Source organism: Schistocerca cancellata, chromosome 2 (assembly GCF_023864275.1).
Source record: "Schistocerca cancellata isolate TAMUIC-IGC-003103 chromosome 2, iqSchCanc2.1, whole genome shotgun sequence".
Classification (NCBI taxonomy): Eukaryota; Metazoa; Arthropoda; class Insecta; order Orthoptera; family Acrididae; genus Schistocerca; species Schistocerca cancellata.
Window position 1 is genome coordinate 1042149426 of NC_064627.1, and position 18772 is coordinate 1042168197.

Sequence of the window (18772 nt, forward strand, 5' to 3'; positions counted from 1 at the left end):
TCTCTTAATAGGGTGGAGCCTGCTTGGACCATGTATGATGAGCCCTATTCTGACCATTGATATGCTCTGCTGGCACCAGTCCATGATAAAATGATTCCATGTGACATTGACTCTCCCATGAGAGTTAATCCTCCCAGTGTGCGCATCTACAGCACCCCTCCATGTGGCTTCCTTCCTGCAAATGAGGTTGCAAATTTATGTGAGTTTCTTTTCACTTCTTCCTGCTCTAATGCTACTGTGTTCATAGTTGATGTGTCTGACTTCATGTCGGAGAAACTCTGTTCAGCTACAGGCCAGTATGCTCTTCGTACTGGTTGCTCCTCCACTACTACAGGAAAATCTGTCATCCTGCCATGTCAACCAGCTGCAGTCATTTCAGCTACCTTCTGACACCTATGAAGACAGTCTCATGGTTAAATTTGCTAACAATGACTGCCCCACCATCACTGTCTCACTGCAGGTTCCTACACAGGTTTGTGGACCCTCTATGGACAACCAATGTTTTGCATGGACTGATATTTGCGTCCACCAGCATGGTTCCAGGACTACATCATTGCCAATATCCATGCTCTGGACCACTGTAAATCTCCAAGAAATCATCCTGCTGTGCCTTCCCTTAGGACTGGCTATGACATGGCTGGTCAGACAAACTTTCCACACAATATTACCAGCGTCACCCCACTGCTGCTTCCGCCTACACAGCCACCTATCGATATCACTCCACACTGTGGGGGGGGGGGGGGGGGGGAAGGGTAGGGTCTGTGGCGGCTGTCAACCATGAATTTACTGTTGGCAGCAAATATATCAACAATATCTCACAGATCTGAGATGTTTGACAGTTTGGTTCTAGCCTGTTGTTGTACCTGTTCGTTCCATTGTGTTTGTTACATCTTGATAGTATATTATCTTCATACAAAAGTTGGGTTTTCTATTCTACCATGATCAAGTGTAGTCACATTTACCCACAAGTTAATAGTCTTAACTTCAAACAAAAAGTAAAACCTAGAACAAAGAGCTTTAGCTGTTGTGAGTGTTATTCATGGGGGGAACAAATAAAAGATGTTCTCCTCATTTTTTCATGTACTATTTTCTTATGGAATAACTCCAGGTGACAAAAGACAATGAGGATTATTTATGACAAGGGTGGTGAATTGTGTTAAGTTAATAGCCCATTATTTTGCAGAATCTTGGTAATCTTACATTGCACCCCAGAAGATATACTCATAAAGTTCACACTGAATATCAAACTAAAAACAAAGAAATAGCATGTACAAAATCTGACAGAAGTATTCTAAAGCAAGGATTCCTTCATCTAGTAGAAAGGAGGAAAGTGTTTGTACAAATCTGACTATCCAAAGAGAAGAAGAACAAAATGAATCTGAAATCAGTACTTGAATATGTGCTGGCTTTCATCTTTGACAGAACTAGCAAACATTGTATAGCAGGCACTGAACAAGGTGCGCCTGTGACAAGAGAACATCAAGACACACACCCATAACACACCCAAGGCAGCGTGCACATAGGCTGCCACCACAGACTGAGTTGTCAATCAATCTGAGTACGTCGCATCAGGATTCAGACAGCATTGCATCTCAATACATCACACTGTGAGGTGGACATGGACAAGATTCAAGAATTAGTACAAGTTGGTTGCTGTCAATCACAGAATTTCAGACTGGACATCACTGAAGTTAAGTACCCAATTGGTTACTGTAATAAACTGTATTGTAACCAAGTGCGCATTTTGTGTTGTAGTGAGAAGAAACCAACAACCCACCTGCCATACCACCCTGTACTCATCCAGCCAGGAACCTAAAAACATTACAGGATGGCAAAGCCACAAGTGGCAATGAGTCTGATAAACAATGTTTTGTTTGCTTTTCATGTGTTCTAGTTTGCTGCAGGGGAGCTGTCATTGCAGTGACTCTATTTGGTAATTTGTTCTTGTTGTTGCATGTGTTACAGGGCAGGAGCTGCAGAACTAATCTATTTCTCTTTTCAGAGATTTTGCACATTGGTTTTCATATTTTGCTCTAATTTGTTAGTGTTAGAATGGCTATCCTGCCCTCTCACCCACAGAATGCTCCTGCTCTGGAACTAAATCAGCTTTTTCAGTTTCAGAACCAGCAAATCGCCACTTTGCTGTCTACTGTACAGCAGCTGCTTGCTGCACAAGCTGCATCAGCTGCCCAACCAACCAATGAACTGATCCAACCAAATAACATTCCACCGTTTCGGCACTTCGATGAAAAAGGAGAATGGCTCGAATATCTCACCCAATTTTAGGCCCACTGTCGAGTCCATCGAATTCTAGGTACTGTGAAATCTCATTATTTCTTCTCCACTGTGGGAACCCCTGTGTTTCACTTAATTCAAAAACTCTTCCCTACATCATCTCCTGATGTACTCTCCTATGATGATGTAGTAGGTGAATTGAGTCAGTATTACAAACATCAGATTCATGCTGCTGCAGCCAGATTTCAGTTCTTTCACTTCAAGAAAAAGCTGCAACAGATATTTCATCACTGGTATACCAACTCACAGAGTCTCACTAGGAAATGTAAATCCATGTGTACTTGTGGCAACTTTTATAGTGACATGATGATTCATAGTGTGATCACATACAATGTCCCTGATAGCAGAATTAGAGAACAGATTCTCAGGTACTCAGATCCTTCGCTCCATCAAGTGTTTAAAATATTAGCAAAGTTTGATTCTGCCATAGCTGCCTGATCAGGACCTGATTTCTTGGGTCGAGTCGCCTCTTGCCCGTGACCGCCTCACTCAGCTGTCACAACGAGCATGCCTACAGATGCACAGAGAGCCTAGTAAACAAGTAGCCAGGCTTATAAAGCTAGTGAAGTCTTGTCCTCGCTGTTTGTTCACCATATGCAGCAAGAATGCCCACCGCGCAACGCGACATGTTACTCATGTGGAAGGAAAGGCCATGTCCAGGCAGTTTGCTTGCAACAGCGAGAGAACGCCAATTCCTCCCACTCTTGCAACAGGTCTCAGACACATTCTGTGAATGCAGTGTTTTCAAAACTGACCACAGGTTCTAGCAGTAATCTAAGGTTATGCCCTCTTCTTGCCCCAGTGCAGTGTGATGTCATTCTAACAAACTACTTGTAACACTAAAAATTGCTGGCCATTGTGTTGACTTTCAATTGGACACAGGTACTTCTGTAATTTTGCTTAATCATGCCATGTACAAACAGTTAGGCTCACCACACCTGTCATAATCTAGCATGCACGTCACTGCATACAATGGACAGGAAATTCCAGTACAGTATAGTTTGCCTGCCACTTACAAATCTCACACTAGGACAGTGAATTTTACTGTGTTGCAATCAGGAGACAGTGAAAATATTTTTTGCTTAGATTCGCTTGACTTGTTTGGCCTTAGCATCCAAGACAATGTACTTTCAGTGACTGCTTTTAATCCAAAAGGCAGTGTAGCTAGTTTCCTTAAGGAATTTCCTGACCTCTTTACTGATGGACTTGGAAAAGCTAATAATTTTGTTCTGCACATTATCCTGAAAGACAATGCACACACTTAGTTCCTCCGGGCTTGGCCTACTCCAATTGCTTTACAAGACAAAGTAGCCAGTGAATTAAAAGAATTGCAAGACAATGGTGTAATTGCTTCAGTACATGCTAGTCAATGGGAAAGTCAATTGATTTTGATGCCCAAGCCTTCAGGTTGCATTCGAATTTGTGACTTCAAAACTACAGTCAGTCTAGAGAAAATACTTGGAACCTATTCAGTGCCTTGCCCTGAGGAGCTTATGGACAGGCTTGGCGCAAGCCGTTACTGTTCTAAGATAGATTTGCGTGATGCTTACTTGCAAAGCCACTAGATGGTGAATCACCGAAAGTGTTTGTTGTTAACACACACTTAAGCCTGTTCAAGTATTTGTGTTTGCCCTTCAGCAGTGCTTCCGCACTCACCATTTTTCAACATTACTTGGAACAGCTGACTATTCAAGTGCCGTTCCGTTCGAAGTACCATGATGATATTGTTGTATCAGGTGTACGCCAGAGGATCACATTGCCAATTTCTGTACTCTTTTTAGAGGGTTGTCGGATTTAGGATTCTAGTGTCATCTCGAAAGTGTGAATTTTTTCAGACATAACAATCCCATTTGCTTGTAATCTATGATCTGTCTGTTCCTCACAATATATCTGAACCACAGTCACTGCTAGGCAACCTGACATACTACATTTGTTTGATTCCTCTTACGGAATCGGCACTGCAATTTCACATAGAACTGGTGCACATGACAGACCTATTGCTTTTGCCTCAAAGCTGTTAACCCAAACTCAGTGCAGTTATTCACTAATTGAGAAAGAAGCTCTCGCTATTGTGTACGGTGTGACAAAATTCCATCACTATCTGTTTGGTCACAAGTTCTATTTAATGACAGATCACAAGCCTTTGCAGTCTTTGTTTCATTCGTCAAAGCCGGTTCCTACATTTACTGCTCAAAAGTGGCAACACTGTGCTTTGATTCTATCTAGTACAAAGGTGTGTACAGATATACAGCAAAGCATGGCAGTGCTGACGCCATTTCTTGCCTTCTGAGCAGCCCCAACTCTGATTTTGATTCCTCTGATGCATCTTGTTGCCAGAACGACGCACAGGATTCTGAATTGCTGCACTCTTTTCCATTGAATTACAGAAACATTTCACAGGCCATGGAAGTGGACCCTGATCCGAAGATTTTCTTGCATTACCCTCTCATGTCTTGGCCTCGCTCATTGAACCATATTCAGAACATAGAAGTGCACCAATACTTTGGTTGTCATTAGTACTATCTGACAGTGGCCAATCGTGTGTGCTCATTCCCACAATGTTGCAAAATGGCGTGTTACAACTGCTTCACCAAGGACATTGGGGAATTGTTCACTCCAAACAGATAGTTCCCCGGCACTGTACTTGACAGGACATTGGCACTCACATTGAAGAGATGACGTCACACTGCCACATGCTCTCAGGCACCTAGCCATCTAGCCATGGTTCACGCAGCTCCCCCCGTTGGATGTTTGAGTCCTCCCTCGGGCATGAGTGTGTGTGTTGTCTTTAGCATAAGTTAGTTTAAGTTAGATTAAGTAGTGTGTAAGCCTAGGGACCAATGACCTCAGCAGTTTGGTCCCATAGGAACTTATCACACAAAAAGTAATGTCACAGTGTTGCACCTGCACAATCAGTCCACTCTGCCACAGACATTCTCAGCTTGGCCTAAGACTCAATAGTCATGGGAATGAGTGCACATTGACTTTTCAGGATTGTTCTGGGTCACTTGTTGACTTATGGTGCTAGACTATTTTAGCAAGCTCCCATTTGCGGTGCTCATGAACTCTACCACATCGCTTAGCACCATTCAAGTGTTGTCCTCAATTTTTTCGATTGGAGGATTCCCTGAAGTCATTGTTATGGATAATAGACCTCAGTTCAGGTCACAGGACTTTCAACAGTTTTGAGAACAAAATGGCACTCACCATCTAACAAGTACTGTGTTTCACTCCCACTCCAACAGAGAAGCAGCAAGCTTTGTACACACTTTTAAACAGTAGATGGCGATGTTTGCACTTTCCACACACAGAAACAGGCACTGCAACTCTTTCTTGCCTCTTATCGCTCCCACCCAAGTGATGGACCATCACTGCAGAACTTCTGCATGGCCTCCATTGTTGGACGCTGCTTCACTTGCTCCACCGACTGCAGCATTCGGCACTGCCCGTGGTCCACAAATATCATTTTGCACTTTGTGATCTTATTATTTGCAGGGTTTTTGGCCAATGTCAGCACTGGGTGCGAGGCACGATCCAGAAACGCATTGGTACATATATGTATCTAACTGCATGTCCCGACGGTTTGCAGCGCCATCACCAGAATCAAATTTGCATTTGTGGTTTGCCCTGTGATTCTGCTGATTTTCTTCCTCCAGATTCACAGCCTCACTGAACCATGTGGACTTCACAGCCATCCGCTGGTACCACCACAGCATACCAGGATGAACCAATGGACCTCACACTCTCGCCTCCACCATTATCACTCTCCAACTCGATGGACCTGGACACACCACTGCCCTCGTCACTGCCCCTGCAGACACCCTCAGGATTGTATGTGTATCCTGAACAGTGTTTTTGGGAGGACATTCCTCTGCTCTCACAAGCCAGAGGGTGGGGTACAGCCAGGAGCACACTGTCCTCCACAGCTACAGCTCCTGGTTCATCTCTACATCCAGCTTTCCCCCCCCCCTCCCCCCTCGATTGTTGTTCACACTTCCAGTATGCCACAATGGTGTGGAATTTTGGAGGGGAGGAACATGCTTGTGTACGACTTTGCCAGCACACCAGTTGGCACCAGGAACCATTGTATAGCAGGTGCTATACAATGGCAAGAGAAGACCAAGACACGCCCCCAGGCTATGTGCCAATAATGGCCCCTGGGCACCATGCATATAGGCCACTGCTACCAACCGAGCTGTCAGTCAGCCTCAGTACCTCAGTATGTCACATCGGGACTCAGATTGCACATATGTCACATTGTGCTCTAACCTTCCACAGTGATAGTCATTGCCTCGCACCTTAGCTAGCTGTGAGGGAACATTAGTAATTGTACATACTTCTGAGATGGGTATGGGCAAAATTCAAAAATTAATACCTGTTGACTCCTGTCAACAACAGAACTTCTGATTGGACATCATTGAAGTTATGTACTCAATTGGTTCCTGTAATAAAGTGTATTTTAACCATCTGTGCATTTTGTGTGGTAGTGAGAGGAACCCAACCACCCACCTATCATACCACACTTTCCTCATCCAGCCATGAACCACAAAACATATCAGGAGGGCACAGGCACAACAGAATACATGGGGCCATCTAGACCATGAATATTCATTAAATAAGATTTATTTATTTATTGATTTATTAATCATCCAGTTCATGCTACAGCTTATATCGTACATTAATACACAGTTTTAAAATTAGTAGTAGTGTATTTGTGAAATCACAGGGGAGGGAAACTAACAAGAATATCTGAGTACAGTTGATGAGATGTAAGACAGACATAGACAGAAAAAAAGTGAATGAAGATACAAACAATGGAGAAGAAGAACTTGCTTTAAAAAGGAAGAGACATTATCAGAAACTACAACATATAATAGAGAGACAGAATGGGAAAACAAAAAAAATCAGTAAATGTGAAGGAAGGGGAAGAGAAGATGATGAATACGGAAGGGGGAGTGGGAAGAAGGTACATGACAGCAAGAGTGTATATGAGATTAAATAAATTCAAAACAGAAAGATATCTTCATAATCCACTATTAATAAATTGTAGTGTGGGGATAGTGATAGTGACATGCATTTCTGGCCAAAGAGCAGACATATCAGTCAGTGAGACAAAGACAGCAGTGCATTCTGACTCATGATACGATGTAGACCTGTTGATGTATTACATTTTTTGAATGAAGTATTCCGCTATCAGCCATCACACTCTGTTATTGGGACATTCAATGTCACCTACTAGGGAAATATTTCCCTAGTGGTGACCCCACCTCTACCACAAAATACATGATGCAAATTTTCATATGAATCTTAATGCGCAGTAACAATGTGAGCATCTGTTGTAGTGAATGCAGTGCTAGCAGCTCTCTGGAACATCCCATCTGGGATTAATGTGAGTGAAGTATGGCTCACTGGACTACGATAAAATATGAGTTTACAATGGCTATGAGTGCAATGTTACTGACCAACAGAACTCTTAGTACTCTATGATGATGGCAGCCAATAGACAACTTGTTGCTGAACTTTGAATGGGAATTTACCCCAAATTCACAGTACCGTGCACAAAATCACTAAGTAGAAATTATTTGCAACTGTAATATGGTTCACAAGTCAACTGCAATGTCTACGCTCTGTAATGTGACCAGACATATGACCACTTCACGCATACCTACACTATATTGTGACAACCTGGGAGCTGTGTTTTCTCCTGTGCCTCAATTGCAGGAAGGTCTCTCATTGCTGATACTGGCTTGGCTGACAAACTGAGCCACATCAAAGCTGTTAGCTATCTCACAGACGCAACTCCAAATGTAAAATACCACCTTTTTGACCAGAACAACCCTCTTTATGATTCACCACCGTTGAGTGTGTATTTAGTTCATAAAGTACTTGAGATGACGGCACCCGATTCAACTCCGTGATTTGTCATCCGACATAATCACATAATCAGTGATGTCATATTTGCATAACCTACCCATAACAAGAATGATGCAGTCAGATCTGCACTATTACAATGACTCTCAAAGACAACCAAGCAACAGCTAAAAAGAACTATGCTGATAGAATGACATCTAAGCTTTTGTCATGACCATGAGTTAAACTTGACGCTAACCTCATGCCAGATGCTGTCCATTTTGGCACTCAGGATTGCTATACTCCCAGCACAACTGCAACTGACAATGATATCAAATGAAGCTAAACCCCTGCGAAAAGGTTTGATGTCAGTGGTCAGAATGTTTTAAAACTTCTGCACCACCAGAAAATCAATAATGCAAATGATTCTACATCATTCAGCATGCAACCATCACTGGGCACCCCACTGACTGACCTGGTGCTATCCTCCATGATTACGCACCAAGAAGATGTCACTACCCTCAATCAAAAGGAGCAATGAACAGATCACAAACCACATCAGTACTACATGGCAAGAAGGCCATTGGTACCATGGACATGAAAGTCACAGCTGTTCTGGCTCAGTTTTCAGTTTTGGTGCCATGACATGTGACCACTGTGCACTGTGTATGTTCAAAAACTCCAGACACTGGCTGCTACGGGCCCATCACCTTGCATAATACCAGCAAGTTTCTGACTGTCACTATGGGTGACTTTAGCACATGCCCCCTTGACTTCACACCTGGGAGGCCGACTGTACATCTTCGATCCTAATTCGAGAATGCACTTGATGAAACGCCAGCACTACAGCTTCATGCATCTAATAAGTCAAACATCTTTTGTAAATTGAAGGTGGAGGTGGAAGAAAGGAAAGCATAGAGAAAGGACTATTGATATCAGCTGCACTGGGACTTCATACACAGTCAGTGGCAAATAATGTAAATGTGTGCTTGACCAGGATTTGAACTCTGGATCTCCTGCTCACTAGCCACATATGTTAACCACTGCACCACTTGATCACAGTCTTTATTGCAAGCTTCATGGATTATCTTGGCATGCCTCTTGACCGGCCCAAGCTACCAGCTATCCGCAGTCCCTGTCTGTGTCCTCCATGCTTGCTGCTTTGAGATTTCCATAGGAGGTCTGATGTAATTGTGCATCTGCACTGAAGGTGGTGTATTCATTGTTCATCAAGGTGAATCAATCATATGAATACATAATATGTATCACAGCTGCAGATTCAGTGTGATGTCTGTTCTTTTGAACATGTCCAAAAGAAAAGACACCATGCATTTATATATTCAATGAATCACAGTACACAGACCTACCACATACAGCTTATAATTGTCACCTTATCACCAACTCACATGGACCTTTTATGTCACAGAACAAGTTGTGGGAATTGACTTCCTACTCTCTCTCTCTCTCTCTCTCTCTCTCTCTCTCTCTCTCTCTCTCTCTCTCTCACACACACACACACACACACACACACACACACTCTCTCTCTCTCTCTCTCTCTCTCTCTCTCTCTCTCTCTCTCTCTCTGGACACATAACATTATTTGCTCCTGCACCAAGATATAAGTTTTGCCACATCCCAGTCACCCCCAAGGCTGACATGGCCAAGTTCATGGTCCGCACCTTTGTAAAAGCCTGCGTAGCCCATTTCAGCACGACAGAGTGCCAATTTGAATCAACACTGTTCAGCACATTGTTTATCTATGTGGAATCAAACACAACCGAACTACAGCCTAGCACCTCAAAAATGAGTTGAGTAGTGGCACGGGACCCTCAAAGTTGACCTTATGGGCTGGGGACATAAGCATTACCATGGGTACTGCTTAGTGTCTGAACCAATTTCAAAGAGGACCTGGAAGTGTCCCACACTGAGACACTATATGGTGAATTACTAGACTTCCTCACTTAGTTTGTTCTATCTATGTAAGACACTGAGCAAATGGACCTATCTACACTGGTTCAGTGGGTAATGGACCATATTAGACATATCCAAATGCCACATCCTTCTCCACACTCTGTGCCCAAGGTCTTCATACACAAAGTACATTGCTAACATGTCATGCCACAGGACACCATGGTCCGGCCGGCACTACTGCTGCCATACATAGGACATTTTTTACGTTCTTAAAGAGAGGCACACATGCATTTGACATTCCGATTACTGGCACATGAATGACCATTTTGATTAACTAATTGAAACCAGCATGGGTTCTACAGGAGAATATTGTCACCAATAGTGGCAACAACTGGCTACTACCCAGTGTGTGGGTAGTAACATTGCTGTCAAACTCATTGATAATGACCTGTGCTGTGCTGCCCACAGTGGCAACACTGACATGGGATGTTGCATGCATCCAATGACTTACTACATGTACACACTATCCTGTGACATTGACCATGTCACTATATCATCCTGCCTTTCAACAGATGGCATCCTCACTATTGCCTGCCTTAGGCTCCTACCATCATTGCTGCCTGCACTCCCACCACAGGCTGGGGAGTTCCTACTGCTAAGATGAACTCACTACTGTTGCTCTCTTCATCCCCAGATGCACAGAAAAATACTGGTACAGTCACATGAGATATCTTTCATACCACTTGCTACCCAACCAGCACCAGTGCTTCACATGATATGACTATGAGAAATGTTCCAGGCATGTTGTACTTTGCAAACAGCCATGACACATCTTACCACACACAGAGAGCAGAGGAATATCTGTGGCCCAGTCAAAGACAGCAGCATATTCTGAATCATGATATGCTGTAGACATGATAAATTGTTCTTTGTGAATAAAATATACCCACTACCAACTATCTTGACTCCAATATTGGGATGTTCCCTGTCACCCAGTAAGGAAATACTTCCATAGTAGAGTTAGGTATACAACACATTGTTGGAGAGAAGTTTTGTATACAAGAAGGGTAAGTAATGATATGAGAAAAATAAAATACAGAGAAAGTCTGGCTGAACATTAGTTACATATAGTGTAAACAAACAATGAAATTAAGATCAAATGGAAAAGCCACACATTTGAGCAAATTAAATCTTGGTCTGTTTGTGTAACAGTGTAACAAAGTTAACTATGAATGGTGTCTTGTTTTCCTCTGCACTAGGAATGTCTTTACAAATGACTAGAAAAGTGACCTGCATAAAACTTCATCTTTATAGACCTTACATCAAATTTTTGTCAGGGTGAATTCCCATCTATTACAATTTCAGAAATATGGAAGAAGATTTTCTTCAGTTATGGTGGCCTTTATTCCTGCAGGATTTCCATTCATATTGACACTGTGTACCAAAAACAGAAAAATTACATTTTATTCTGAAACTTGTTGTTTAGTAATCTGCAACAGCCAGTGCTCACGGGTTTTGTTAAGTTTTTGAGGTTTAGTTAGTTTCTGTTAACCCCTGAGCAGGTGTGTCTAAGCATAAAGTGCGCCAACCACAAATAAAATTGTTTTGCACCATTCCATTGTTGTTTCACAATTACAAGCCCATGCCTATTCATTCATTATTGCTTCAGCTAACACAGTAATAACTTGTTTTGCCATACATCCATGTGAGCAGCAGTAATATAAAATAAACAGCAGGCTAGATGTGAAAAAATTTACATTGTGTGCAAGAAAATGACACAGATTGTGGGCTAGTCACACAATCCCACAATGAGGCAGTTGTCTACAAGATAATTAGTAATTGAATAAGTGGCTGGCTGGGATCTGATGCAGCTGCACTGTTTAAAACTTCCAGTAGTCATTACTGTGGGGTATCACCTGTACATGGCAGCAGAGTGATAAGATGGAGGTTCATTTCATTGTTGAACTAAAAAGTGTTTTAGGTCATATTATGCAAGTTTATTTTGTCATTCATTAATTACACTAAGATTAAACAGTGATTTTCTACATACATGTTTGCCTTGGTAACATAAAGACCTGCTCGTGTTATGAAAAATGGCACCCCTGCTTGAGAGCTAAATATAAACACAGTGCACACAGTCAACATAATCAGAGATTATTATTATTTCTGACAGGGTTTAGAACTCTTGGAGGCACTATATGAAATATGAATGAATGATGGCAAATCAAAACTCGATTCTAAAGATGTAATTTGCTGCAGTCAAACAGTTAGGCAAGGCACAAATTCACGAACTTTGTATCAATAAATTTTTCATGAATATCTTGTGTACTGACATTGGAAACGAAAAATATTGTTGAACATTCTCAAAGCTACTTTAATGTACTCATTTTTATGAATTTTCAGCTCTATAGGGGAAAAATCGTTAATAGAAGGGAGAAGAAAAAAATGTTGAACTTACCTTGGATATGAGTCTCTATAAACAAGGGCTGGAGCAAACATGAAATACACAAAGTGGTTGAACTCTGGTAGTAGGACATCTGTTGCATCGGTATGAGGCTTGAACATTTTAACTTTTGGCACTTGACTTCGTAAAAATGCATAGCTCTTCATTATCATTCGCATCTATAATACAAAATGTAAGATTAACAAATATGAAATGGGTGCAAAATAATATGATGATGAAACATTCTGGATGGAATATGTGCTTTTCTAAGAGAAAGAACACCCTATGAAGAAGAAAATTTGACCAAATCCCTTAAAAATGACCATGACACAACTGAACTGAAGGATAGTACATATATGATACATCCAATTACAAAACATAGTGACACACTAATTTTATTACACGGTTATGTAGTAATAATAGGCATGTTGATTGTCAGCTTACACTAATTATTATTTAATGGTATTTGAGACATTTCTCTATAAAGTACTCACATAATTATTAATGAATTAATAGTAAAGCTCAAATCATACTTTATGTAGACTTCTTCAGATTAGATCAGAGATTAAATTAGATTTATTTCAGCATTCTGGCCCAAGATGCTGAAGTTGGCCATAGTCTGTGCATGAGGTGTGCCTGCTTGCTTCTGTGTGCAAATGGTGTGTGTGTCTCTTTGACTGATGAAGGCTGTGCCTGAAAACTATATGTAAGTGTCTTTTAATTGTGCCTGTCTGCAACTTGATGTGCCTTCTTTATGGTAAGTAGCAATCTGTGACTTTTACAGTTTGCTTTGAATTCTTGATCAGCATGCTTCTGTCAATGACAAACATTGCAATTAAAAATTATGTCTGAAAGCAGATCACAGCTATCTGCTAAGAACCATATTCTAAGCCCTGAAAGGTGCCTTATCTGTAGTTCCTTCCCTATGAGCTTACTTTTACTTAAATACCTGTTGTTGATATTGTTTGTATAACACTGTCTTCAGTTATGAAGATAAGGTTACAATTATCTTTGGAGGTGATTGTTCCTAAACGATCTACTCATTATGGATCTACTGGAATAAGAAATAAATCTAAACTAATCTCTAACCTAATCTGAAGAAGTCTACATAAAATATGATTTGAACTGTACTACTACTTCATTAATAACTATGTAAGTAGTTTATAGAGAAATGTCATAAACATACAGATTCCAAGACTTACCTGCTCACAAAGGAGGATCATAACTGAGATAGGAGGTAACTGATTATATTGTATAACACGTACTGGGAGCACCAGGAAACCAACTTTCAAGGCAGTTAGGACAATCAGAGCACTATTGTCCAGAAGTTGTCTCTGAAATCCTGTGAGCAAACTGGTGAATAAGCACATGCATACAATTCAACTTTCAGTTATGTCAATAGGGAATTTCACATATATAACTTTCTCTACATAGCTATATTTTGTAATTAACATCTTAAAATGTGTATCATACCACACAAGAAAAGATTGTTGATTGAAAAATGGGGATTCAGACTCAAATTTACACTTACAGAATACAGGAGATATCAATTTCTGGCAAACCATAACTCAAGAAGTATATTGGAGAAACCAATACTTTTATTGTTATGTAGTAGCCATAGGCTGATTACATCACACTTCTGGCACAATGTCTTCACCCTGCAGGTTTGCTTACCATTGGCCCACAGGGCTTTCTTTGTGATAAACAATTTACAAACATCTCAAGGGTACCACGTGTTATGGACATGATACCATTTACAAACAGTCTGTTGATTCTCTGAGTGTCACAGGCACCAGCAGCCACACTTAAGAGCAGTGCATGTATTAAGAAATCTACACAATTGCTATTGAGAAAACATGTTCCATCTGCTTATCAAGTGATCACAGTCAAACTTCCTCCTGCTAGATATTTAAGGCAGAGTACAACCTCCAGCAGCAGCATGAAGTTGCTCATTCTGTTCCACGACAGAAGCCAGCTACACCTCGTAACCCATCAACATGAACTTGCTAAGACCATCCCAGACACTATGGTCTACACTGCACCATCTCCACACTTCTTCACAGTATGCCACACAGCATGACCCTACAGACATTGCTGCTACAGCCACTTGAGATGAAGCCTCCCTACAGAATTATTATCATACCAGTGAACTTGGCTTCTGTTACTTTTGAGTGCTCACAACCGCTCTTTCAGTTGTTAACTGAACCAAACTTAATATGAAATTGTGCATGAATAAGTCTTCTGAAGTTCAACTTGGCAACCATCATTCACAAAAGCTTCCATTACCCACTATGGGCCTTAATGGTTACAGCTAATATTCATTTTCTCAAATATACGATAATTTTCATATAAACTGAAACAAGCTGGCCATGTTTCTTTTACTTTGTAGCTTGCTTCTCTAGTGAGGGTTTTCATTCAATAACTTACAGGTCCATCTAAAAATGGTCATAAAACACAGAAACTTCTGATTACTGGTTCATATTGTTTATGTTTGTCAGTAAAAAGGTTGAACTGCAGGTGCATGAAAAACATTGATTAGTCAAGACTATGACAACTATCAAAGACCCAGGATGTGTTACCAACAAGAACATCTAGCTCCCCTCAATGGAAGATCTTCAAGATACAACAAGAAGAAATGTGCAACTACACTCTGTATCAGCATCATTGAAAGCAGTGAGAAGATCTTGCACATGATGACACAGATCTCCAGCCTACAACCAGGATTTTTTGTGTGCAGGAACAACAGCTCTCATCTAGTAGCCCACCAAAATACATCAGGTGCAGAAATTAAACTCCATAAACCTACATTAGAGGAGAACTTGGTGAATGGTGCCCCAAAACTTTATCTACAGTCTAAAGCACACAAAAAAGCAATCTATCCCAATGGAAAACAGACATTAGTACCTCTTAAAATATTAAAACACAATGTGCAGTCAATGTTTAGTAAATTGTTAGAAATAGAGCTACTCCTGAAAACTAATTTACAATTAGATGTTCTCGGTATCACTGAGCATTGGCTAACAAAAGGTAATATTGAAAAAAAAAAAAAACACCAGTTGGAGAATATAATCTAGTTAGGTAATCTTGTCAAAATGAAAGTAAGGGAGGTGGTACAGCTATCTATGTTATAATGAATGTGAACTACAAACACCTCACAAAGCACAACAATATGCTGACAGAAAAAGATTTTGAATTTTCTTCAATTATCTTGACAGTCTATGACATTGATACTGAACTTGTACAGACTATAAAATCCAGATTTTCAATCACTCCCTTGAATCACTCTCTTGAATTGCTACTAAATAAACTTCATGCAGTCAATAAAATTTGGCCAGTATGTGGAGATTTTAATATCAACTTCCTTGAACATGGAAAGAGCACAGACGAATTCCTAAATATTAGTAATTCATTTGAGTTATCTCCAACTGCTGAAGTTCCAACAAGGATCAATGAAAACACATCAGCAGCTCTCAACCAGATGTTTATAAATGTAGATAAGCAACACTACTCAACTGAAATCATTAACATAGGTTACAGTGACCATGAAGCCCAGATGCTAATAATAAATTTACACTGAAAAATATCAATGTCCTATAAAAACTACAGTGCAAAGGCAGCTTAATGAAGAAAACATAATTAAAAACACTTATCTTCTAGAGACTAAGAACTTGTCAGAGGAACATGAAAAAAATGATGTGAGTAGCAAGCTTAATTCCTTTCATAAAACATTTCTTCATTAGTTCAACATTGAATTCCCACTAAGAACTGGAAACAAAAGCAGGGATACTAGTCTCTAGCCAAAAAAGTGCTACCTGAAGAACTATAGGAAATACATCCCCCAACAATCAGTCTTTCCTTCTCATCCCGTACTGTAAGTCTCCCCTGATCTACAGTTCTGTGTGGCTTTCCCAAAATATACCACTTTTCCTAGACCTCCTCAGTCCCTTTCCGTCACCCTTTTTCCTTCCCCTTCAACCCCATTGCTTGAAGAAGGAGCCACTGGCTCCAAAAGCTTGCCAATTACAACAGGCTTTTATATGAGTGCTCTGCCACTGATTGGTGACTAGATTTTTTTATCTATCCAATTAAATAAGTCTTTCAATAAAATACCCTGAGATGGATGATGTAGTAACACTGTTCACGTTACGTCGCACTTCACTTAGCGTTGACCGGGACTGTGTCCTAGGCATGCCCGATGTTGACTGACTGCGCTCTGCCTGTCCTGCCGGAGTTGTTGTTGTTGTTACGCCGGCAGAGGGCGCGTCAGAATTCTCGCGTGCCCTCTGGTGGACGGGACTCTACTTGCGGCAACTACTGTCCATGACGCGCCGTGCCAATGTGCGCCTCCCGCGATCTTTCTGGTGGCTACTACAGATGATATGTTTAGAGCATTCTGTAAGTCTTAGTGCACTGTCTTCTAAAAAGTAATTCAGCAAGCAGAAAAATTATATTATGATAAATTAATAACAATACGTAGAAATAAAGTGAAAGGCATTTGGAAAGTTGTGAAAAATGACACTGACAATGAGAACCATGTTATAAACAAAACCTTGAAGCTCAGTCTGAATGATGAGTTGACATCAGAACCAAAAAAAAATCATAAGTGATTTTTCATGACTATTTCAGTTCAATAGCTGAAAACCTGATAAAGAAGAATTGCCATAGAGCCAGTACTCAACACCCTACACATGTGGAAACCATAAAAGCATCATTGTTTCTCCACAAAGCCTCAAACACTGAAGTGCTCACAGTTATAAAAATACAAAAAAATAAATTCTACAGTGGCAGTGACAACATACCAGATTTTATTCTAAATAATTGTGGGGAATACATTGTAGAACCATTAACTGTTATAATTAATACATCCTTTAGTGATGGACTTTTACCTGACCTCCTGCAGCTTGCTAAAGTTACCCAACTCCACAAAAAAGGATTACGAAATGATGTAGCTAATTACAGGCCAGGCGCACAACTCTGCACATTTTCAAAAATATTTGAGAAATTGGTTTACACCATATTAGAAAATTTTGTTTACACATTCGCTTTACTGTTGGAGCACCAGCATGCATTTAGAAGATCTAAAACAACAACCACAGTACTGTATGAATCTCAACATAAAACCATTAGATAACAAAGAATTTTCTACTGGCACATTTTTAGATTTGTCTGAAGCTTTTGACACTAATGACCACACCATACTCCTCAGAAAGTTAGCCAATAAAGGTATGAGAGGAACTGCAAACTAATGGTTAGATTCGTATCTATGAAACAGATTGCAAAAGGTTGAAATGAATTTTTTTAAAATAAGAACATCAATGTCCATAAGTGTATTGTGCACTCCTCTGAAAAAATGCCTGTTTTATATATATATATATATATATATATATATATATATATATATATATATATATATATATATATATGGTATGTATATATGGTGTACCACAAGGCTCAATCTTGGGACCCATACTGTTTCTGTTGTATGTTGATGACATAAACATGAAGCTTACTTCAGGGCATACTACACTATTTGCACATAACACAAGTATTCTGGTAACTGGCACAGACAAAGCTGACCATGATCAAAATATTAAACCACTTATGTCATCATTGAGTGACTGATTCAATGAGAACAATCTCATCATAAATGTGCAAAAAAACATACACATCAGTTCTATCTCAAATGAGCTATCAACTGTGTATTGTATACTAAGGGTACTCAGCAAATCAATCACCGAAGTAGTTCTTACACAAGTATGTTATTCTTAGTAGAGATGTCCTTAAAATGCAAAAGAATGCAACACATAATATGCAATCTGAGGCAACAGAGGCAGGCAACATTTCAAGAAACTTGGCATTATGATACTGCCATCTGTTTACATTTATAGTATTATATCATTTGTTAAATCTTACTTATTAAGCAAAGACAGCCCACTAATATTAAATGAACACATTCATAAGTAAGAAATGAGACAGCAATCTAACCTATAGGCCAAAAAAACTTGTTACCAAAAAAGTGTCCTAAATGTTTGGATACAGATGTATAATAACCTACCAGCTGAAATTAAACAGAAATACCAAACGTTTTCAGATATAAATTAAAAAAAAATCTTCTGGACCAAAACTTTTACACAATAAATGATTTTTTTAAAAAAGGAAATAAATAGTAAATTTCTTGATAATTGATTACTTACACACAATTATAATGCACGTTTCCCTCAAATATGAACAAGTGAAAGTACAGTGTAATATGTATTACCATGTTGTAATATT

At 40.0% G+C, this 18772-nt stretch overlaps 1 protein-coding gene across 1 annotated transcript in view; it reads right to left on the reverse strand.

Moving 5' to 3' along the window:
• Positions 1–18772, reverse strand: part of LOC126163020 (sterol O-acyltransferase 2-like) — a 255222-nt gene that overhangs the window by 106498 nt on the left and 129952 nt on the right. The window contains exons 6-7 of the mRNA XM_049919890.1: positions 13702–13841; positions 12515–12678 (exon numbers count right to left, since the gene is read on the reverse strand). Coding sequence (XP_049775847.1) covers positions 12515–12678; positions 13702–13841 — 304 coding nt within the window. The remainder of the gene's footprint in view (positions 1–12514; positions 12679–13701; positions 13842–18772) is intronic.